The sequence below is a fragment of the Genypterus blacodes genome, unplaced genomic scaffold (genome assembly GCF_046128005.1).
Source record: "Genypterus blacodes isolate CSIRO-AG114 ecotype Tasmania unplaced genomic scaffold, CSIRO-AGI_Gbla_v1 ptg000024l_1, whole genome shotgun sequence".
Lineage (NCBI taxonomy): Eukaryota > Metazoa > Chordata > Actinopteri > Ophidiiformes > Ophidiidae > Genypterus > Genypterus blacodes.
The window spans coordinates 1017501-1040702 of NW_027466837.1; the positions used below are offsets into that span (position 1 = coordinate 1017501).

General features: G+C 47.7%; 2 protein-coding genes across 4 annotated transcripts in view; one reads left to right on the top strand and one right to left on the bottom strand.

The window, feature by feature from the left end:
* The window catches only part of LOC142992854 (connector enhancer of kinase suppressor of ras 2), a 39856-nt gene extending 25518 nt beyond the window's left edge, over window positions 1–14338 (bottom strand). Inside the window, exons 1-4 of the mRNA XM_076143377.1 lie at window positions 14205–14338; window positions 3268–3431; window positions 1229–1431; window positions 66–153 (exon numbers count right to left, since the gene is read on the bottom strand). Of these exons, the coding sequence (XP_075999492.1) occupies window positions 66–153; window positions 1229–1431; window positions 3268–3431; window positions 14205–14268 (519 nt within the window). The 5' untranslated portion in view covers window positions 14269–14338. The remainder of the gene's footprint in view (window positions 1–65; window positions 154–1228; window positions 1432–3267; window positions 3432–14204) is intronic.
* A 1767-nt stretch (window positions 14339–16105) lies between these two features.
* hdx (highly divergent homeobox) lies at window positions 16106–22154 on the top strand. Of its 3 annotated transcripts, none has more exons than XM_076143378.1 (11): window positions 16106–16278; window positions 17602–17758; window positions 17933–18079; window positions 18257–19492; window positions 19576–19632; window positions 19759–19953; window positions 20339–20537; window positions 20626–20702; window positions 21124–21225; window positions 21429–21551; window positions 21639–22154. In XM_076143378.1, the coding sequence occupies exons 2-11, from the start codon at window positions 17675–17677 to the stop codon at window positions 21894–21896; spliced, it is 2478 nt and encodes an 825-aa protein (XP_075999493.1). In that variant the 5' UTR covers window positions 16106–16278; window positions 17602–17674; the 3' UTR covers window positions 21897–22154. The 3 variants fall into 3 exon arrangements, with proteins under 3 accessions (XP_075999493.1, XP_075999496.1, XP_075999495.1); XM_076143381.1 differs by having other exon boundaries at window positions 19759–19905; XM_076143380.1 differs by having other exon boundaries at window positions 16106–16250.
* The last annotated feature ends 1048 nt before the right edge of the window (window positions 22155–23202 follow it).

Sequence of the window (23202 nt, forward strand, 5' to 3'; positions counted from 1 at the left end):
TGAAGGGTCACGTGCTCCTGAGTGTGTGTGTGTGTGTGTGTGTGTGCGTGTGTGTGTGTGAGCACCTGTTGTACGATGGTAGTTAATTCTAAGCAGAGCTGCACGATGTTGTTCTTCAGTAGTGAATACTCCGTCACGCTGGCAAAAGGAGACCTGGAAGATAAAAACAACATTAGTAGAGAATATCAGTTATGATGTTCATCCAAATATTGTTGATTGTGTCTATCAGGAGATGGAGGTTAATGGAATCATAAGCTCTCTGTTTCCCCTCGCTGTATGGTGGAATATGACTCAGTCACACTTCCATCAGATAAAAGAGTGTGAAGAAATCATATTCTGCCATTACAATACAGCTAAAGTCTCATTTACTTATAATATACACACATATACATATAATATCCTTACAGTAACACATCATCAAGGTGTTCTGTGGCTCCATGAGGCTCCATTCTAGCGTCTACAGGTCTATAAGACATAATAAGTCAGTGACCTAGTTTATAATTGTCCTGAACGTTCCATGGAATCACAATGTTCCCGCTTTGATTCCAGCTGAGGACATCTGTCACATGTCTCTCTCTCTCTCTCTCTCTCTCTCTCTCTCTCTCTCTCTCTCTCTCTTCTGTCCACTCACATTAAAGCACTGATTCACCCCCCGGAATAGATTTTAAAATGTATTGTTTCATTTAGTTGTGTGAGAGGGGAAGCAGAATACGTCTGTAAGTACATGAGTATGAGTGACAGGACCTCAGTGCTGCTCAGGCTCAGCTGCTTTCTTTCAATTCCTGTAACATTTCCACTCTTGTCTTCAAATATTACAATTTATTCTTGTCACTTAAAAGATTTTCTCAATATTTTCTGACTTAATTCTCTTTACATTCATGTTTTTTATAGAAATATAATACATTTATTCTCATTTCATCCCATTTGATTTCTTGCTTTATTACAACTGGAGGTCTTTCTCTCCTTTTTATTTCTTACTACAGTAAAATACTCTGACCTACTCTTCCCATCCATCATCAAGAGAAGAAGAATCAATCCTTATAGCTGTTGGCAGCATTGTGTTTGCGCCCCTCACTCCCATTGATATGATTACACACACTGATATAGGATCCATATCAGGCTCCATGATTGGCTTTGGATTCAATCAAACTAAATAACAGAAAAGCTCAGATCCATTCAGCCTCCGGTGCGGTCCGGTTCTGTTCGGTTCTGTTCTGTGTGTCTCTACCTGTCCAGCCAGGCTAACAGGTTCTTGGCGGCACCGATCAGATCCACGACGGAGGTGAGGAAGTCGTTGGGGAGCCTCCGCGAGGCCCGGCCGTCGTAGTGCCCCCCCCTCCGCCGGCCCAGGATGAAGTTCTGCAGGTTCTTGGCTGAGGCGTTCAGCTTGTGCGACAGAGTCCGAAGGTTCTCCGTCTCCAAGCCGTAGTTCTGCAGAACACAGACACACACACAGGTTAATAATTTGGGGAGAAGTGTATTGACTTTTTTGGTATTACTCATATTATAATATAGAATCAATTGAATCAGAAACACACACACACACACACACACACACACACACACAACACGCAGAGACCCACAGAGCCACATTGCACTTAACATCCCAAGGCACCTCCACTCATGTCTTGCCTGACAGAGCCTGATTCCTGCTGACATACAAATGTCGCACACACAGAGAGAGAGGAGACAGAGAGAGAGAGAGAGGGAGAGAGAGAGAGAGAGGAGAGAGAGAGAGGAGAGAGAGAGAGAGAGAGAGAGAGAGAGAGAGAGAGTCGCAGACAGATCTATTTCTCCTCTGCCTCTAGATCTAGAGTCGTAGAGTCACGACGACAAAGGAGAGAGAGGGTGGCAGAGGAGACATCGGTCGAGAGAGAGAGAGAGAGAGAGCGAGAGAGAGAGAAAGAGGGAGAGGGTATCTGGGTCATGTATACAGTGCGTTGTGTATAATCTCCTCCTGTGTGTGAGCGTATCTGTATTGTATATACATGAACTTGCAGCATATGTGTTTGCACAGCTGTAATTAGGCTGCCTCAACATTGAATCCATCGCTCTGCGCTGCTCTCTCTAGGGGGACAGAGCGTCGAGATCGGATCGACACTGTGTGTGTGTGTGTGTGTGTGTGTGTGTATGTGTGTGAGACAGAAAGAGAGAGACGGAGCGAAATAAATAATCTCAGCTGTGTATGTATACGCGTGTGTGTGTGTGTGTGTGTGTGCGTGTGTGTGTGTGTCTAATCAATACAGTAAGAGGGCGATGCCATTAGAGAACCCCCCCCTCCCCCCCCCCACTCCTCCAGCTTGTCGATGTGGTTGCCATAGCAGCCATGCATAGAGTGGCCTCTCCTCCTTGCTGATATTTCTACCAAGCGTCCTCTGCATCGCTCTCACACATCATTTATGGGATGTTTGGAGCAAAGCGGCCAGTTGATCCCATCTGAGGCTTCTGATTGGTCGATGCTGCTGTTTCCCTTTGATAGAGGCACAGCTGGTGAGGAGCAGGAGGTCGCTGCCTTAAAACCACTCGCTGCACTACTTTGATTTACTTGATTTATCTCCATCGCTCGGCATCCAAAAAAGTGTGTGTGTGTGTGTGTGTGTGTGTGTGTGTGTGTGTGTGTGTGTGTGTGTCTACTTTTAGGACATAAGGTGATAGCTGTGCTGGGACACTCGTTCCCATGCTGGAATGTCTGAATGAGAAGAGGTGCTGATTAGCTCACACAGGCACAAGCACAGGCATGTATGCACACACACACTCACACACACACACACACACACACACACACACACACACACACACACACACTCACTCACACACTCACACACGCAGCTCCAACTAATCCAGCCATGTGTGCCTGGGAGATAAGGTGCATCCTGCGTGCTCTTTCTACATATTCTCTCTCTCTCTCTCCCTCTCTCTCTCTCTCTCTCCCTCACACACACACACTCTCCTTCTCTGTCTCTCTTTCTGGGAGAGTAGCACCTAATTCCCCCTAATTCTCTAATCCTGCGCGGGGCCGCTGCACATACAGGCAGCAGCTTTTTTCCCCCCATGTCTTAAGCCAGTATCAATAACTGTTTGGGTAAAATAAACATTTATTTAGCGGTGACATGAAAGGAAGATCTATTCCTGGAAAGTTTGGGCCTTAAGTGTCCAAATATAAACCCAGCCAGGGCCTACGCATGCATCACCGCCTCTTCTTCTTCTTCTTCTCCTTCTTCTTCTCCGTGGGATTTGTGTTTTGCGTGGACGTGAATGCCGACTCACCAGGGCGCACAGGAGGTCCACGGCCTCCAGGATCAGCTCCTGGTGTCCTATCCTGGTGACGCCCAGCTCCTCCAGCTCCTGGTGGGTGATGTGTAGCAGCTGTTCTCCTCCCATCTGCTCCCGCTCAAAACTCTTCACATACTGCTGGAGACAGTCGTCCAGACCTGCGGAGAGACATCACACAAGCAAGCACAGTCAGTCTCATGTCCTCCGCTCTCTGGCCGCTGTCAGGGAAAGAGACGGAGCCTTATTATTGGTCAGTGAGGGAGTAGGTGTAGGTGTTCTTGGACCGTCTTCTGCCGTTCTGGAACCAAAAAACATGCAAGCGAAAAGAACGCCCACACGAAAGCAAAGCGTGAAAATGTGTCTCATTCTAACAAACAAGAGAGAGAGAGAAGACAGAAACAGCAGCCTGCAGCTAGAGACGTCTCCGACACGCCGAGGCCTCTCACTGAGCCTCAGCTTCTCACTGAGCCTCAGCTGGACATCACATCTGTGTGCGGCCACAACCCCAACACCCTGCTATGATGTCACCTCACCTCACACACACAGGAACAGAGCAGAGGTTCATGCTCTCAGATTCTGCAGATGGATTCTCTGATGTTTGTGTCTATTCTGAGGGACGGATGGACGTGTCCAACAAACACCGGACTAACATATTGACTTGTGACTGTCTGTGTGTTTGTGCGCTGTGGCCGCCTGCCACGCACAGAGGACATCAGCTGCACAGAGACGTGGGGGGTCCGGGGGTAATATTGATCTGCGAGAGCCAGAGGGTTTAAACCAAACAAAATCAGCAGAAAGCAAACCTCCCTGCAGACCTCACCAACCAGCACACACACACACACACACACACACACACACCAGAGGAAGCTAATGCATGCACACATACAGCACACACGCTTACACGCCTCCACGCAGATGCAGAGGAACACACACACACACACACACACACACACACACACACACACACACACACACACACGCTTATCTGTGTCTCTGTGCAGCACAATCGCACGTACAAATGCAATTACTACCGCCGCTGTTGTTCGGGGTCTCGACGCCTCTGTGGAGGAACGTTGTTAAAGCCGAGCGGAGCTGTGAGGAAAACACTGATGCCCAAGGGAAGCGATGCTGACAGAGAGCAGACAGTGTGGTAGCACCTTAACACAGTCACCACACACACACACACACACACACACACACACACACACACAACAAAGGATGAGTAAGAGGCATCTTTGTGTTGGTGCCACAGGATATAGCAGACTAAAGTTGTATGAGGAGATACAGAGCCAGCGTTCCTGCAGCATGTGTGTGTGTGTGTGTGTGACATCAAACACAGCTGCAGAGGTGAAGACTGCTTAATAGAATCAAGTCCTTATGGAAAACACCACATTAGCTCCGGCTCCAGGTGTGATCATGTGATCGCGGTGTTTCCCCTGTGTGAGGCCACGATGATGTCATGTGATGTCATGTCAACCTCCTGCGATCATAGATAGCCCGGTGTGTTTGAACACGGAGTGTGTTGTGTCTGGAATGAGCCGTACAACAACATCTCTCACACACACCGACTGAGGCTCTTATTTGTGTCGGGAGAATCAAAGTAGAGAGAGAGAGAGAGAGAGAGAGAGAGAGATTCTGTTTGCTATCCAGCAGCCACACAACAATGCAGAGAACATGGAGGCCGAGCAGAAAGAAGTCCCTGCGGTGAAGAAACTGGACTCTGAATGTGTGACTTCCGACCCTCGCTGTGAGAGACAGAGAGAGAGAGAGAGAGAGAGAGAGAGGGAGAGAGTAAGAGGGAGAAAGAGAGATAGTGAGAGAGACAAGGAGAGGGAGAGAGTGAGAGAGAGAGACAAGGAGAGGGAGAGGGAGATAGCGAGTGAGAGAGAGAGAGGGGGGGGGGGAGACAGGGGATGAGACAAGAAGAGAGAGAGAAAGAGAGAGAGTGACACAGGAGTGACACAGGAGAGAGAGCTGATCATTTCTCCAACAGGTTTACATCCATCCCTACCCCCTCCTCCTCCTCCTCCTCCTCCTCCTCTGTTCTTCCTCCACCTTATGTCTCATGTCATCATAATGCAAATGTCCCGGCTGTGTTTGCATTAAACCATCACAGCTTAATTACACCTTTGAAAATTCTGCTACGTTGAAACAAACGGAAGGAAAGTCGTTCTCTCACTCGGTCACCCTGCTGTCCACTCATTAACTGTTGCTTCCTCTCCTCTTCCTCTTCCTCTTCCTCTCCTCCAGTATATAACGTATATAAATAATATAATATAGGATGAATAAAGTATCAAAGCGGTCTGTGCTCCTCTGGGGAAGCCTCTCACTATAGCTGTCCCACTTCTGCAGCACACAGGGACGCATTCTCCTCAGGTTTGATGGGATTTTGGTCTTCCTGCAGCTACCCGGAACACATCAAACCAACCCAAACACACACACACACACGTATGACACGAGAAGACGCACAGATCTACACACACACAAACACACAAAGAGAGCGAGGGCGCAGCTGCCACAGCCAATCAGATCCGTCAGAGCTCTTCTTCCCCCCTGGAGGACAAACAGCTGATCCGGGTTCGTCTGCAGAGTTCATATGCCAGCTGGAAATGTTCGACACACACACACACACACACACACACACACACACACACACACACACACACACACACACACACACACACACACACACACACACACACTTGCAAATACAACACACTGGGGGCGAGATGCGGTGCGGATATAATTAAGATCTCCAACAGTTCTGATTGCGAACAAGCAACAACAGATCCGTCTTCTGCAGTCCAAACGTCTGCAGAAACCAAAGCTTGACCCTAAGCTCATAAGTAGGCCATGTGGCGTAATAAGAGCCAAACAAATCTTGGCCTCGCGTGCGGCAGAAACAAACAAAAAGTCATTTCAGATTAGTGATGTCAGCGGCGTCTCTGTAAGCTCCTGCAGGTTTTCCCTCTTGGGAGATTCTGACTCGGGAATAAGCGATTTTTATCAGAGCTTAGCCGCCGAATGAAGTTTTGTTTACAGCGGCTTCTGCAGCAATCACAGCAGAGAGAGTGTGTGAGAGTGTGTGTGAATGTGAGTGTGTGGGGAAACCGTTTTTGTGGTGATAGCAGGACACGGCGGCGGCGTGTTCGGTGTAAATATTGTGTTTCTAGCTTTTTCTGACACGTTTGGCTGCCGTAATATGAATCGATATTTGCTGAAGCGGATCTTCGCCTCTCTGCCTGTCGCTCCTCTCCTCCTGCTTTAAGAAGAAGAAGAAGAGTTTCTGTGAGCCGAGGGTTTTAGTATTTTCCCATTTCATGACTGCATTCTGCCGATTACAGCGTCTGCGTCTTCATATCTTCTTCAATCATCATCACAAGCCACCAAATGATCTGTTACTGATTCAGATCCTCACTGAAGAGTCCACTAACCTTCACTTTGTACAATCTGAAGTTGCAAATTGCTTCTTTTAATGGAGACGGTGAGATGAAGCTGTAGTGACTCCACTCCGCTCTGCTCTCAGCACTTCTGGTAACAAAGTGATGTCATTTCTGGCTAAATGGTGATGTCATGTCTGTAGACTGAGCCCACAGCAATTTCTCTCAAGCATTTGGTCTGCGAGGAACACAGATATGAGGTTAGAACGACTGAAGACCTCAGCAGGTGAACGTTGTCGACGATTCAACACGGCGGACAGAAACGCGGCGATTGACTAAACATGGAGGATGCATCAGCGCTACACAGACGTTCATCCATATTCTCCTGAGTGCAGCAACAGAGAGCAACGAGGCGAATTGGAGCACGAGTGGTCTGGCTCTTGACCCGTTAGATGGAGTTTGAATAGAAACAGAACAGAATCATCTCCATATCAAACACAGAGAGACCTCCTGATCCCAATCATCGCTGGAGCTCAGCGCCGTGAAGCTTGGGTAAGCATCTCCTGTTGACAGCTTCATCCACAGTTCATGCAATTCCTTCCAATATTCTCTCCTTCCTGGGCGAGATAAACCCCCCTCCCCTTCGGAAACTTCAGGGTTGCCAGGCAACCAGAGCAAGAGAGGCCTCGAAGCAGAAGTGAGGGATCAGCAGTTGCCTCCCCTCAGGACCCTGCACTGATGCTAGGCTAAGGAGCGCACACACACACACACACACACACACAGACACACAAACACGTAGTAGCTGTTGTTTCTTCCACGCTCACACAGGAAGCTTTTTGAAGGCCAGGATAGAAAGCGAGGAGCGTTTGCAGCTGAACAGAATCGTTCTCCCCGCAGCGCCGTACTCGCTCGGCCACTGACGCCATCTGAAATCAGCCACACAAATCTATGTTTGGCTTTGCTTTGGGTCAGAGTGCGGGCCGGGCTTAGAATGGCAGCAGGCAGCGAAGGATTCTGTCCCGTCGCCTTGCCACCATCTGCGAGCTTCCAGCTGGAGTAAGTGCTTCAGCGAGTGCGAAGAGAGGACGCAACACTCACTAAAAATATTCAGACTGTGAAATATTCATCACATCATGGCAGAATATTCTTAAGAGCGTGGCATTTTGCTTCCCTACTCGGTTCCCCCCCCCCCCCCTCTCTGGAATCAGGCGAGCGGTGTCACGAGGAACAGGGTCAACCGGAGCGCGGCTGGAGTTCAGAGGCAGAGCGTCTGTCTGAGGACCCGGCTGACCCGAGAGGAGCTGGAGCGACTGAGGAAGCTACAGAGTCACTCCTACATCCTCCTTCCAGAGTCACGGAAGGAGGATATGTGACCTCTCCTTATGTGGACCAACTATGACACATCTAACACATCTACTCACTCTTTAAAACATATTGTGCATTGTTAAGAAACTTATTTCCAAAGTGTTGCATTCTGGGTAAACATAGACAACAACAAAGACATGAAGCAATAAAATTCCCGGTTCTGTTTGCAACTCTTACTCTAATCTCCCCTGCTGCTGCACCGTCATGCACACTAAATGAAAACAGACCGTTCTATATTCTGTCTCTTTCACCTGGCCGCTGCTCTCTTCTGATTGGCCAGCAGTTAATTTATCTCCAACCAAAGAATTTTAGTTTCTGTAACAAAGTAGTTTCTGCTCCTTTGTCCTGTTTGTCATTTTCATTGTTAGTCTTGTTTGTAGAATCTAAACACCTACTTTCAGTTCAATTCAATTCAAGGGAAAACTAATCCACAGTGGCAGAGAATAATATTCGTTTTTGATGTGGAGGAGGTTTCAATATCACAGCTGTTTAGATCATGACTGAAGTACTTTCTCAGGCCTGGCAGTGAGCTGAGGGAGGTGAGAGGCGTGAGACAGGAGCCTGGACCTTCATCATGAGGCTGAGGCCACCAGGACCTCCTAGACGTCAGCTGTTCAGGTTGGGCATGAAGAGGCTGTCGTGACTCAGTGTGTCCCCCTCTCTCATCTCTCATCTTCTCATCTTCTCATTACTTCAAGTGGGGCACGAAGGTCAGCAAGGAACTTAGAGAAGGAGTTTCCTTTCTTATCACTCCGAGTGAGAAATACTAACATTTACCAGTTTTCACCTCCCTTTGTTATGATGATGTGAGTCATTTCTACAATATTTAACTTCACACATAATCTGTATATCGTGATGCAAGACCTAAAAGATGAAACTGGGATATACCACTTTCCACCATGGGGTGCCAGGACCCTCCCCCTCCTCCTCTCAGGCACATAAAGACGGCCTTATTCCCGCGCTGGGGTCCTCTCTACCTCTCTAAGCTGCAATGTAAACAGACACCCACTGCATGAAGCAAAGCTCCAGAAATATCACCAAAATAACTTATTTTTAAACTAATATGCTGCAGGGAGAGTGTGAGCAGAAGGACAGTGGGGTTTGTGAGCGACTACAATGAACGCCTACTATAGCTTAGCAACACTAAATGTGTGGTGAGATCAGACTTTTCCATTTCCAGGGCATCATATACCATACATTATGCATTTCATCAACAAAAAAGCTGAAACCCTCAATCTAATGGTTTTACTCTCAGCTCCTATAATAAAGTTGAGCTTCTCTCTCACCTTTGACCTCAGGAATGAAGATGGATGGTTTCTGTACTTTGAGAACATGTAGGTACTTCAAAATCAGTAATGTGCAAAATCACTCAAATCATACCAATCTTTGTCATATCTTACGTGACCCTTTGTAACACGTTACATGAACACATGTTGGGTCTCGACCCAGATGTTGAGAAACCTCCTTTACGTTAATATGTATGGTCTTGCTGCAGCAGCAGCTACCAGTATGACAACAGGTGCACATTCAACCCTCAGCACAAACGCATTTGTCCACACACACACACACACACACACACACACACACACACACACACACACACACACACACACACACACACACACACACACACACACACACACACACACACACACACACACACACACACACACACAGGCCTCTCTGTCCAAGTGGCCGGATAGAGCGGGCGCTTTGATATGATGCCCACTGCATCCCTCTTCTCCGCACCGCCATCGCCTCTGTCCTCTCCCCTCTTTCACCGTCATGGCCTCCCCTCCCCCCTCCCTCCCTTCCTCCCCCATCTTACCCTCCTCCTCCTTAGCCTCCCTTTCATTTTGCTCCACACCTTCCCGTCTCTGAATCCACATCCCTGTCCTCTCTCTCTCTCTCTCTCTCTCTCTCTCTCTCTCTCTCTCTCTCTCTCTCTCTCTCTCTCTCTCTCTCTCTCTCTCTCTCTCTCTCTCTCTCTCTCTCTCTCTCTCTCTCTCTCTCTCTCTCTCTCTCTCTGGCTTCATTGCCCCCCCCCCCTCTTCCTGCTCGGGGGCCGTGAAACGGGAGGTGATGTGCGTATTTATGTATGCCAGTGCCGCATGCTTATGTGACTCACTGTGTGTGTGTGTGTGTGTGTGTGTGTGTGTGTGTGTGTGTGGAAACGTGTATCAGAGGCGTACAGGATAAGAATGGAGCATCCATGTGTGTTGCTGCTTCCCCGTCTTATGACATGTGCTGTGACTCCGACACGATCAGATCTGGTTTCCATGGCTACCGATGCCCCACTTAAAGCTGCTGCTCCAGAGTTTCCGTATGTGTGTGTGTGTGTGTGTGTGTGTGTATGTGTGCGTTTGTGTATGTGTTTGTACAGTATATACTATTTCTGTGAGCATGTGCATTCCTTTTAGTGCCTCCACATACAGCACCTGCTTCTTAGTGGATCAGGGTGAAAATGGAGGGCTGGAGGATTTTCCTGTGTGTGTGTGTGTGTGTGTGTGTGTGTGTGTGTGTGTGTGTGTGTGTGTGTGTGTGTGTGTGTGTGTGTGTGTGTGTGTGTGTGTGCGTGTGTGTGTGTGTGTGTTTCGCCGTAATAAGCCCAGCTCTTTAATCTTTAATGCAGCTGAAACTACAACGAGCACACAGCCGGAGCCGGGGGAAGCATGTTTTCTGACACACACTTTCTTAGCATGTCAGCAGGAGACTGAATCAAGGGGCACAGTATGGAATCAAAGTAAACATGGCCCCGAGGCCCCCCGGGGGGTCTGACACAGCCAAATAACATCAGGGCCCGGTGCGAGGGAGAGAGAGAGAGATGAATTGTTCCCAAATGCAACGTTTGTCACAAAAGAGCCAGATCATCAGAGTCAAACTAAGACGCTACATCAGTCACTCCATTATTCTGCTGGTTTGGTCCTAACACGCCGGCACACAAAGGTGGAGAATGCGATCCCTGCAGGAGAGTGGACGCACTGAATCTCTCCTTCTTCTCCGTTTTAATGCATCTGCAATCTTCTAACACCAGGTGCCCCCCGAAAAGCACAGGCTAGGCTCAAGAGCACCGAGGCGGTCGGCTTCTCTTTGATGCCGCCGATTTGTGAGCTTCATGCTTTACGCCTGGATTGCGTGTGCATACACCCAAGCAAGTACACACACACACACACACAGAGAGGGAGAGAGAGAGGAAACTCCTTCTGTGTGGGTGTTCAAATCAAAACAAACCCTGATGAGTCATCTTTCTGTGAGGCTCACCAGTGTTCCTCTCCTCCTCAGCACCCAGGGATACGGCGGTGCGTCTGATGGGCCCGCTAACTCGCTGTGTCAGGTTTTCTCCGTGGGACTGCAGAGTTTCCCGTCTTTCTGTCCCACATTCTTTTATATGATGGACAGGAGAGTTTAGCACAAGACACACACGTCTGCCAGGGCGGGTTCAGGGCTTTTGTGCAACTCTGACTAAAGTGTGTATTTTTAGCTGTTGGTTGTGGTTTCTGCTGGTGGAGGATGGGATCCAAGAGTGGCTGAGTTATAATTATCACCACACCTGAGAGAGTCTCTGGGGGGATTTACATGTGGTCACTTGGTGAAAACACATAGAAATGCCAGATCAATATGACACTGAGTCACTTCTCAAACCGCTCAGATGCTTATTTAGAATCGGCCTCTTCACAGTCTTACAGCTACAGGATCGGCACATGGGAACACCGCCTCTTAGATCACCGCCCTGATGGTGTTAAGATCAATATAAACATATACTTTAATCAGATATAAATCCCTACCATGAATATAACAACATACTGTGGTATAAGAGACTTTTATCTGAGTCAAACTTCAGACTCAAACGTCTTGAGACCCAGTTGTTCCAAATCAACTAGTTTGTTGTTTCTGTTTGATCAGAAAATCTATTCATTCCTGATTTCTTGCTCATAAATTATGTGACTGAATTATTATTGTTATTATAGCTTTACAGAGCACAGCATCCAGCTCCATGTCTCACTAACCTCAGTCCTTGTGCACACAGACAGACACAAACTATCCCCTCACAGACACCGATGGAACAATCTATCTTCTCAAACCTGCACTGGACGGTGTGTGAAGACAAACGTTTGACATCAACTACCACACTTGTCGCGTTTGAGAGCATTTCAAGTCACTACTCTCTGTAGAAAGTAAAATAAAAAATCATCTGAAGAGGCCCCATTGTTCCATACAAATGGCCCTAATGTGTGTGAGAGAGATGAAGAGCTGGCAGAGAGGCCAGAGTGAAGCCTGTGTGAGCATCAATGGAAACTTCTCTTTGGTGTTTTACTCATTTAGAGGAAAATAAGATCTGTTCATAAAGCTGCGACTGTAGGGTCTGTGCTTTAGAGAGGGAGGACAACAGTGAGAGAGCTCCAGTATGTAAATTACACTTCACAGCCCAAGCTCTTCATCTGAGAGAGGCCAGGAACCTGCAGGCTGCTGAGAGGAGCGATCTGCAGAATGTAGCAGGATAGCGGCTCTGAGGAGATGAAACAATATCAACCCTCAAGTCCTGTTGCAGTCGTGACCTCTTTGTAATCTTTACTGGTGTTGACAGATCGGAATTGCAATTTCGATGCATAGTGTCATGTTACACACACATAATACAACTAATAAGGACCTGCTGTGTGGCATTTAGAGCATAAACCCAGAGAGGCTGACTGAGCGTAAGGAAACTTGCCTTCTTGACTTTGAGATGTTAGATAGGTTAGCTGTCATAGGTTCTAACAGGGAACGTGGTAGAATTAAACTGGATCACTTCAGAGTCCCATAGATGATGGAATAACTCAGACCTGCCTGCACTTGTAGCACAGTTAGCTCCTTCAGTCACACTAACTAAACTCCCTCGCCGGACAAAAACTCAAATCACACCAAGACTTCCGATCACATTTGAACTCGGTCACTGCTCGCTCTTACGTAATGCACGGCACGGCAGCAAAGCTTCCAAAGTGAAGCTCAGAGGATGAAGCCATAACTCCACTGGCTGCTGACTGGAGCAGAGGAGAGCAATTACAAAACCAGGAACATCCTCGTGATCACACGGCACGTCCTGGATACGTCCTCAACCTGTCCTCAACCTGTCCTCACAGCGTCCCCCTACAGGGCTTATCTACCACACTGACCTCTGATCTCAAAGAACAAAAACAAACGCCAGCATGTACGGAGTTATGGTCAAAATGTAGAAACTCAAACCCTACGTGTGTGTCTTACTGTGAGCGCACTGAGAGCAATGAAGTCATCCTCAGATGCAAGCAAGGGGGTGCGGACACACACTCCCCAACACACACTCACTCACTCAGACACACACACAGTCATAGGCCTACCACAGTTTCTGTCACAGCTCCCGAGCTGACCAGAGTGTGTGAGAACAGTTCCTACCCCAAACACACACACACATGCGTGAGATTAATGGTTACTCATTCATTCTGTCTATTTGAAGAGACAGAATCCGAGCCAACAGATCGAGCTACAGTTTTTTTTTCCTCCTTCTCTTCTTTCCTTTTTTTAAAGCGTGTGATCGGTGCGTTTACCTTATATGGAGGCGGCATTGCGCTGTCCATGGTGCTGAATGTGGCTGTAACACTGGCTTGGGGGGGTGGGGGTGGGGGGGGTGAACGCATGCAGCTAACTACATTAATCACACACGCACACGCACGTGTACAGACACGGAAAATACGCCACACACACACACACACACATCTGAAGTGGGGCCACTTGTGCAGTATATGATCCAGATTCATTGATGAGCGCTTTATTCTGTAGGCTGTTGCTGCTGTTGGCGGTGATGATGATGATGGTGGTGATGATGATGGTAGTGGTGGTAGAGTCAGCAGCAGCGGCAGCAGCAGCGGCAGCGGCAGCAGCAGCCTATAGGCTCGTCTTGGCGAGCTGCTGAGGCTCCACTCCCTGCCTGCCTCCACTGCACCGGTTCATATACATTAACTCCACTTTGCTGACTTTAATCACTTTACAGCATCCACGCACAGCGGCGGGGATCACGCGCCAGCATGCGGGTTTGATCGGGAGACACGCATGCACACAGTGTGGCCCTCCGCTGCATGCTCACCACAATCAGCATCATCATCCTCATTAAAACCACCGCCAGCAGCAGCGTTAACGCGAGCCTGATGCATTGAGGGGCATGTCACCCAGAATTACCTTTCATCCAGTCCAGCACCTGCTTTGGCGTCCATTTACTTATAGGTTCCATAACCAAAGCCATGGTGTCACAGTCTGTCCGAGATTAACAGCGCAGGAATCGATGCAGGCGACATAAAAGAGCGAGCTGTCAGTCACATCTGGAATGACACAGCGGCGGATACATGAGAGAAGAAAGGAGAGGTTGTCAGTTTAATTCTCTCCATCTGAGCATGGCCGCCTGCAGAAACGGTGAACGGGATGCGGTGGTGCAATCCACGCACACACAGAGACACGCACACACAAGCTCCCTCCCTCCCTCTCCCTCTCTCTCGCTCTCTCTCTCCCTCTCTCTCGCTCTCTTTCTTTCTCGTGCCTTCCCGCGCGCTGTGAGAAGTGGGAGAGAGAGGGATGGAGCCCCCCTCCCTTCCCCTCCCCTCCGCTCTGCTCCCCTCCCCTCTTTCCTACCGCCCGCCTCGCTGCAGCATCACAAGGGCCACCACTCATAACACAGACCAGGGAATGGTGCAACGCACACCATATAGGGAGGATCTCTGTGCCTCCCCCCTTACGCAGGAGGGGAGAGCGAGAGAAAGCCTTTATGGGGAAACTTAAATGCTTTGATTAATGTTTCATCAAAGTAAAAACATCAGAAACTGGAGCAGCAACACACACATGAATCATACATGAAAGAAATAACACACCATATATGACCAAAACACACTATATGTACATATACTGTATATATATATGGCATATTCATAAGGAAATCATAGGAATATATGATTATATTATTTGAATGAATTCATATTATTAAAGAAGCTGTGAAAAATGAATGGAATGTTGTCAGAGTGTTGACATCATGTGTTACCAGATGAGTTGGTTTACTAACTTCACTATGAAGCAGAGAAATCAGTATCAGCTGTCAAAGTGCTGCTGCTGCTGCTGCTGCTCGGTGAGCTCAGAGCTGAGGAACGGCGCCCCCTGCTGGGCACCTGCGAGACAGGTGACGTCATGGATTATTGCAGAGCACCCATCCTCCCCAGCGCCCTACTAAAAAGGTCAATTAGATAGATAGATAGAAAGATAGATAGTATGCTCTAAATGTGAAATACAAAGGGTTGTTTGTTGTGGAGAAGTTCTATGAGTAAGAACATATGGTAATCATTTGTCGTGTTTATGTTTTTATTGGCCCGGCACCTTTTAATGATCAAGCTTCTCGTCCTGGTTCAGGGGAGAGGACATTTACTGCCCCATTTGCGTAACATTTTGGCTTGCTGCTCTCTCTCTCTCTCTCTATGTCTCTGTCTCTCTCTCTGTCTCGCCTCTCACTATTTTACAATGTATTGTTAGTCATACTGCATCAAAGGTACACGACTGTAATAGGAGAGCACCTCCGAACTCCTTAAGGAAATCACTTACTCAGTCTGAAGTTGCACTATTTTAGGATTACAAATAGAGAATAGATTTAAAAATAGAGTTGTTTCCCCCCCCAAGCGTTCTACACGTTTGGTCAGAATGAAATAAAAGTAATCCAATAATAATATTTAAAAAGCTATAACGACATTATGAGGTCACATTATAACAAATAATTTACTGATCTCAAATTATGAGGTTATGCTAATTAAAAGGTAATGGAAGTGTATTTATAGTATTTGTTGTGGTCTGATTCTGTGACTTCACCTCTAACAGTCAAGATCGTGTCTTTATTTCAGGACTCTCTTCTTTACTCACTAACACAGTCCTGTACTGACACATCTACGACAGAACGGCACCATCAGAAAATCACACGATGAGGAAACGGGCCAGAATTCCCCATCCAAAGTTAAAAGGCTTCCATGGCTGTGACCTCCTCCTCCTCCAGCGTTCTCCCCAACAAAGTCAATGCTGGGCGGGACGACGGGGCTCCGTTTTCAGCCCTCCGCTCCTGTCACAGCCATGATCTCGGGCCGCCATTGGCTCCTGTCTGCGAACACGTCACAATCATGATTAGAATTGATGATCGGACGTTGTGATTTCATTGTCTAGCAAAGGGGGACTGGTGAAGAAATCTGCTGAATTTTGAAGGTTCGTTTGATTTTGACATCAAAAGGGGGTGAGTGCCAAAGTGGTTCTGCGGTGCGTTCAGGGCCCGTTCCCGCTGGTTCCTCCGTGCGGGGAACGTTCGAGGCGGCCGCCGGGGAGAAGGGAGCGCGCGCGGGGTCGGAAATCACAGATTTGAAGGAAAAGTTTAGCCGCAGCTATCCACTAGGGAAGCTATGCTAATGCTAGTTAGCCGCACTAGCTGGCTCAGACATGGCCGCCCGGGCCTGCGAGCTAGCGGAGGCGGAGTGTGTGGTCGTTGTGGCACTGCGCCGCTCCCTCGGGTTGTTTACTGTCCGCCTCGCCTTAGTAAAGTTCTGTCATCTTCTCTCCGTGAAGTATTTGCGTTTCTTTGTCGGCACAGTGTCCCCGCGGCGGCGCACGAAGCTCACGGAGGCACAATTCGTTGGTTGCTTTCCTAATGTTTATATATCGCTGCCGTGGCCATGCGCAGTCCGCCTGCCAGATCATAATAAAGCAGCCGGCGCTTACATTCCTCCTGCAACATTCCCGTTTTGGATATTTTCCGTAATCGTAACAAATTGCAAACCTGTTCCAGACTTCGCTGCAGTTTTCCACATTTCTTCCAAACACTTTACCGGGTTTACTCACGACTCTTCTGCCTGTTTCGGTCTTGCTGGCACGAAACATATGGAACATCCGTCTAATACAACTGTTTATAAAAGTATGACGAAAAGAAAGTCAGGTAACGTCGAGTTTCTTTAATCCTATAAGATCAAACATTTATTATTACAAATAAAAGTATTTATTTTGTTGAATTTTGTCTACTTGTGGAAACTGCTGCCCCCGCAGATGTTCCACTGAAGGTTTTATCAATAATAATTACACAGATGGATCACAAATAAAAGGAAAACCACCTTAAAGCGTCTTAATAATGTGTAGTGGGTCACTGAATGGTTCCACGATTATGATACCTATATGATAACACACATGCTATGTCCCACACACCGATATCAGGGAGACTGTGGTCATACATGATGAACAGAACAGAACCACGATCATCAAAACACTAAATGAGGTGTTGTGTTTCCATCCATATGTTAACAAGCTGAGCTATACAGCTTATCTTTAGTTGTTACATCATTGTCACAATATCCTTATTTTTTCATTTGTTGTTTTTTTCATGTAGAATTGTTTGATTTATTGTTATTGAAGTTGTAATTAAAGTGTTAACACAGAGGCAAGTGCTTTGTCGTAGTTTATTTTGGAGTCCTGTAGTCCATAATAAGAGTCTCTTGGAGTTCTATATTAGATTTTGTTAAATTACACTCCTCATTTGCAGTCTTAACCATAGCGTTATCTTCTTCTTCCTCAGCCTGATTACTCAGCAGTGTGCCATGTACACCGAGGCAGGATGAGGACCACCAAACTGGCACTAACGTAGACCTATGGAGGCTTCGATCAGCATGGCTGGCCCGTTCTCCTCCAGCAGCAGTATGGATGCGTGGCCACAGAGACGTGGCCTGCAGACTGTAAGGACCTCATCTCTTGCACTCCTAAATCACCAAACAGGCAGACAATTGTGATCACAAGTTATTTGGTGACGAAGGATGATCGTAATGCTTAAATCTTAATCCATATGTCGTAGTCATTTCTTCTGCAATATTAAGTCTATGGGGTTCTTTGTCTTTGTTGTTGCTCCCCAGATGAACCTGCGGTCAGTGTTCACAGCTGAGCAGCAGCGGATCCTGGAGCGTTACTACGACAATGGGATGACCAATCAGAGCAAGGCTTGCTTCCAGCTGATACTGCAATGTGCTCAGGAAGCCAAACTGGACTTCAGTGTGGTTCGGGTAGGAACATTAAGTGTGTGTTTGTGTGAAAGAGAGTTGTTCCATATGATATTCCCATTTTGAGGAGTATTGCTGCAGTAAATGTGGTATGAAACTGAGACTGTGCGTCTGTGGTTTCTTCTTTGAGATGTTCAGCCAGTACTAAGCCGTTGATGATGATTGTTCTTCTCCCTACAGACATGGGTTGGAAACAAACGGCGAAAGATAGCCTCCAAGGTAGACCAGAATGGAGCCGTCTCTCATTCCTTATCCAGTCATGGTCTAGCTGGCGGACTTCTGTCCAATTACACAATAGCTGGAGGAGCTCTGTCCAGTCACGGGCTCGCTGGAGGGCCTCTAGTGGCGGGAAGCATGCTTACTGCTGAACTAGCTGCAGCACGGAACATCCAAAACCGCGCGCACCTCCTCCCTCCGGTGTCGTCCTTTCCCTCTTCCTCGTCAACATCTTCCTCTCCCTCCTCGTCTTCTTCTCCCCTAAGCAGCGGGAACAACAATAACAACAACAATGACGTCATACTGACTGGAATCTACTCGGTCAACTCCATTTCTCGTTCCCGACCGAGGCCCACAGCCTTGACGTCTCAGTCGGACCCTGAGGCCTCCGCGCACTCGTCTTCATCTCTGCTCAATCAGTCCCTACAGGGCAGTGGGCAGGGGGCCGGGAGCAGCTCCAGCTCCTCGCCCCTCCACTCCAAAATGGTTTCACTTACTCAGAATACTTCCTCCCTCACGTCTCCCTCAGGGCCCCAAGTCTACACTGCAGTCAGGAAGGGGAGTTTGTCCCTCGGGGAGGCAGTAGTAAGTACAGGAGCAGGGGTAGTACCTCACAGCTGGGCCAGGCAGTACGGTACAGTGCAACCTCGCCCATGGTCCTCTTCCTCTCAGCCCCAGCCCCAGCCCCAGCCTCAGCCTCAACCTCAGCCACGACCTCAAACCAACTCCCAACCTCAACCACCTGCCCCACAGAAACCTCGGGTCTCTCTCTCAGTCCCAAACTCCGCTCCTCCCTATGACCAAACACCTCGAATCCAGCAGGTTTTCACCCTGTCAGACAGACACCAGGACAGAGACAGGCTGAAGCCGGCTCCCGCGCCTGCTCAGAGAGCACCGGAGAGTCGGGGGCCAAGGCCCAACCCTCCTGACAGCAGTCGCTTCTTCTCCATCGCTATGGAAACTGCAGATGAAGAATATGAGTGGCAAAGGGAAGAGGAGTTGGCGAATATGGCCGCTCAGACTCACATCAATAAGGCGCACAGGTCAGCCAGCCCGACCGGGACTGATTTGTCCGTGGTCAGAAGGAGCCAAACCCCCCCGATGATAACCTCCAGACCTGCACTTCACAGCAACACAACTCTTCAGGGCAGCTACTCCCTCACAGCACAGACCTCACTTACAGGGGAATACAGCTCACAGGTAGGCAAGGCTCTAGAGTTACAGCCCATTATCCCCGAGGTGAACTCAAAGACTTAACCCGTCGTATCTGTCATTGTGTACAGACGTCAATGAGTGTGTCTGCTGCCCCCTGGGTCATCAGCAACTCCAGAAAGAGAACAGTGAGTGTTATAAAGGTTTATCATGCATCTTAACACATTCACTATGATTTCATAAATGTACCATGGGATGTTTGCCGCAGGACTAGAACGCATGTTTTGCTGTAAACAGAGATTCTGTGTGTTCAGCTGCAGGATCGGACCCAGTTCAGTGATGGCGATCTCATCCAGCTGAAGCGGTACTGGGACCGAGGCATGACCAGCTTGGGTTCGGTCTGCAGGGAGAAGATCACTGCTGCGGCAAACCAGCTCAGTGTCGACACTGAAATAGTCAAGGTAGCGACTCAGCATGTCTCAGGACTGAAACGAGACATATTATTGAAAGTAAATATGCCCCTACGTTATATTTGATAGAACATAATGAATACCAAGTTGAGGCTCCCAACCACGTTAACCCCTCTGGTCAGAGTTCTGTACTTCACCTGACCCCGTCCTTTCACGTGTAGAGGGTTGATGATTCAAGAGAATATTGTGTTATTGTTCAGTAGAGATTTGTATTCAGGTCAAGGTTCTGTTTTTTACTCCATAAATGTGAAGCAAAGCAAATCTAATGTGAATGAAACCAAAGCTGCCAGTCCTCAATGTCACTGCCAGAAAGGTTTGACACAGACATGAATGACATTTGACACCGATCACAAATCTTGAACCTCAGATTGTGTTCAGTTCTTTGACACTTAAACACAGTGTTTTCTGCTCTCCAATTTGGCAGACATGGATAAGTAACAGACGGAGGAAGTACCGCCTGATGGGGATTGAAATCCCTCCTCCTAAAGGTGGGCCTGCTGTATTTACAACCTCATCCCCAGGGAATGAATCCCCGTCGGCCCTCAGCCCCGATGAGGAGCGCCTGAGAACACCTGAACTGGGAGATGACTTGAACGATGCAGGATCTCTCTGCTTGTCTGATGGTGGGCGCACAGCGACCGCACACACACACGACACACACGCCTCGCTGTAAACTGTGCATCTTGGCATTCATAGTGTTCTCTTTTCTAGATGGCACCATCGACTCTCAGCACAGAGACGAAGAAGATGGAACAGATGTGTCCTGCATGGTTCCACTGGCAAACGTGGTACTTCATTATTACTTTGACATTATAGTACAACCTCATTACATTCAGCCATTGTTGCTGGAGATGAAAGATGACCAAGGCTCCTTCAGCGCTCTTTCATTCTGTCTTGAAGCTGACAAGCAAATATTGGCATGTAGCAACAAAACTGAACCAGCTGTGCCTCATCTATCAGATCTGAACTCTTCATGCCCACTCACTGTGGAGGTGTAACACCACAGGCACACGTCATCTGCAATGCAGTCGCAATTCATATTTCCAATATTAATACATGCAAATAAGTATTAATGGTGTGTGTAGTTCTTGCAAGAAACTCCAAATCGATTAAGAACTTAAATGTTTCTACACGTTCACCAACAAATCAAAGAGTAAACACGTCTCTTTCCTGTTTACGATGAATTGTTTTTTCTGTGTGTTCCAACAGAAGATCGAAGTAATTGATGAGGACGAGGAAGAGGAGGATGACGATGGTGGGGAAATCGTGGCTTCAGACCTGGAGCAAATGCAGAGCCTGCTGGAGTTCAAGGTGAGGACGCACAAGACTAGGACAGATCCCAGAGTGATGCATTGTTGATCTTGCATAAAGTGTCTACAGCTTTAATCCTTTGCTCAAACAGAAGAGTTCACACTGATGCACTCAATGAAAGCACCTGGAGTGAAGAGAAAGTGTGACGCTAAGCAAAACACTTTCTCTCAACCTCTGAATGAATTTGAATGTTTCCCTTCCAGCACGAGGAAGTGCAGTTCTTGGAGAACGAGCTAGTGAACCAAAAACAAAGATACCTGGAGCTTGCAGGCTTCACTAAGAGCCTGCTCAGTGCTATAAGGAGTAAGGACCTGGAGAGACAACAGGTACCTTCACCATCCATTTCAACATCAGCGTGCTTTGACACTTGAAAGACTGCAAATTCATAACCTGAGGTCTGTGATTCTGTTTAGGAACTCATGGCCAGTCTACCTCAGCCTGCAGACCAGGATTGGGACATGACACTGGAGCGAGGAGCCCAGCCTGGTGCTGTGTCAGCAGAAACGTCCTACAACCACCATGACTCTCCAGCAGCCGCCGGGAGCAGCGAAGAGCCGCCATTCGACCCAGCAGAAGACGACTTCCAAATAGGCACCGTAAACAAAGACGGTCCAACAGCTGAAGTCCACGAACCCTCTGCATCAGAGGCAGTAGATTCAGAACAAAACTGACTATCTCACATACACAGTACACACACTCACACACAGTGCATACACATGCTCCCACGCTCTACAAGGAAGAAGGTTTCTGACACGAAGGACTCAATGGTGTGACATTTACACATACTCTCTAAACTCATGCTCCACGCCCAGTGCCTGTGGGTCGATGCTTCACGATGACTGTTTGGCTGACGATGCCTTTTTTACTGCATATCATTCGCCTTGCTCTGGTCCAGTCCCAGAGAGAACAATAAAAGACCTCTTAATTTACTGGTGTGGCTGTGTTTTAGTGAGGAAAATGCAAATGTAAATGTGTTCTCATGCATCATTGATCGAGTGAACAAAGCTAATGGTAGATCAAAGCCAGGAAAACGGAACACGAGTTTAAAAATCAAATGTGATTTATAGTTGTAGACGAGTGTTCTCTTCTTCCTCTTTGCTTAAGTTTACATTTTATTGATCCCTGTGGGGAAATGTGAGCCATCCTAACAGGGAGGAAGCAGCCACGGTGCACCAAGCAGGGACGAATGCCAGGTCTGTATTTGAATGCTTTGCTCAAGGATCACGATTTAGGACATCACCTACTCTGTCCTAGCTCTTCTGATGCTCTTGTTTTCTAATCTTTCATTTCTAATCTGTCCTTTTTTCTCATTCATCATAGTATCTAACTTATTGCACTTCTACTCTAGCTCTAGTTATGCTCTTAGCTGTTGGTTTAGGAAGGAAATGCGCTTACGATTTCTTGTGACCTGAAGTTCTTTTATCTACCTTTGTTGAACACACTTATTGTAAGTCGCTTTGGATAAAAGCGTCTGCTAAATGATCGTAATGTAATGTAATGTAATCATGGAAATAGCAGGTTCATACTCGATGAGAGTATCTTTAATCAACATATACAAATATGGAGACAACATGCAAACGCCACAGAGAGGATGGAGGCCAGCACGGCGCTTTGGACCCTGAGTCACTTCAACTGCACAGTCAGATCTTTCCAATCAATGAGCAGTCAGGTGGGGAGATATTTGATCCGGATCCCATTTCCACAGACACTGAACCTATTTCAAGCATTCTGGTGCTGCGGTCCAGTCCAGGTTAGGACAGGGTTATAGATGGGTGGTGTAGTTGGGACACCACACCACACGCCTGGTGACTGCTGTGCCCCTGCAGCATCGCTTAAACACAGATTTTGTGCGTAGTGAGCAGGAGGAGGATACAGCTGGAGACAAAGTGGATGAGCTTTAAGCCTCTTACTTCCACTTGGACTTCCAATGTACGGGCTTAAACTCAGACAGCGGCTCTAAAACCTTCACTTTACACC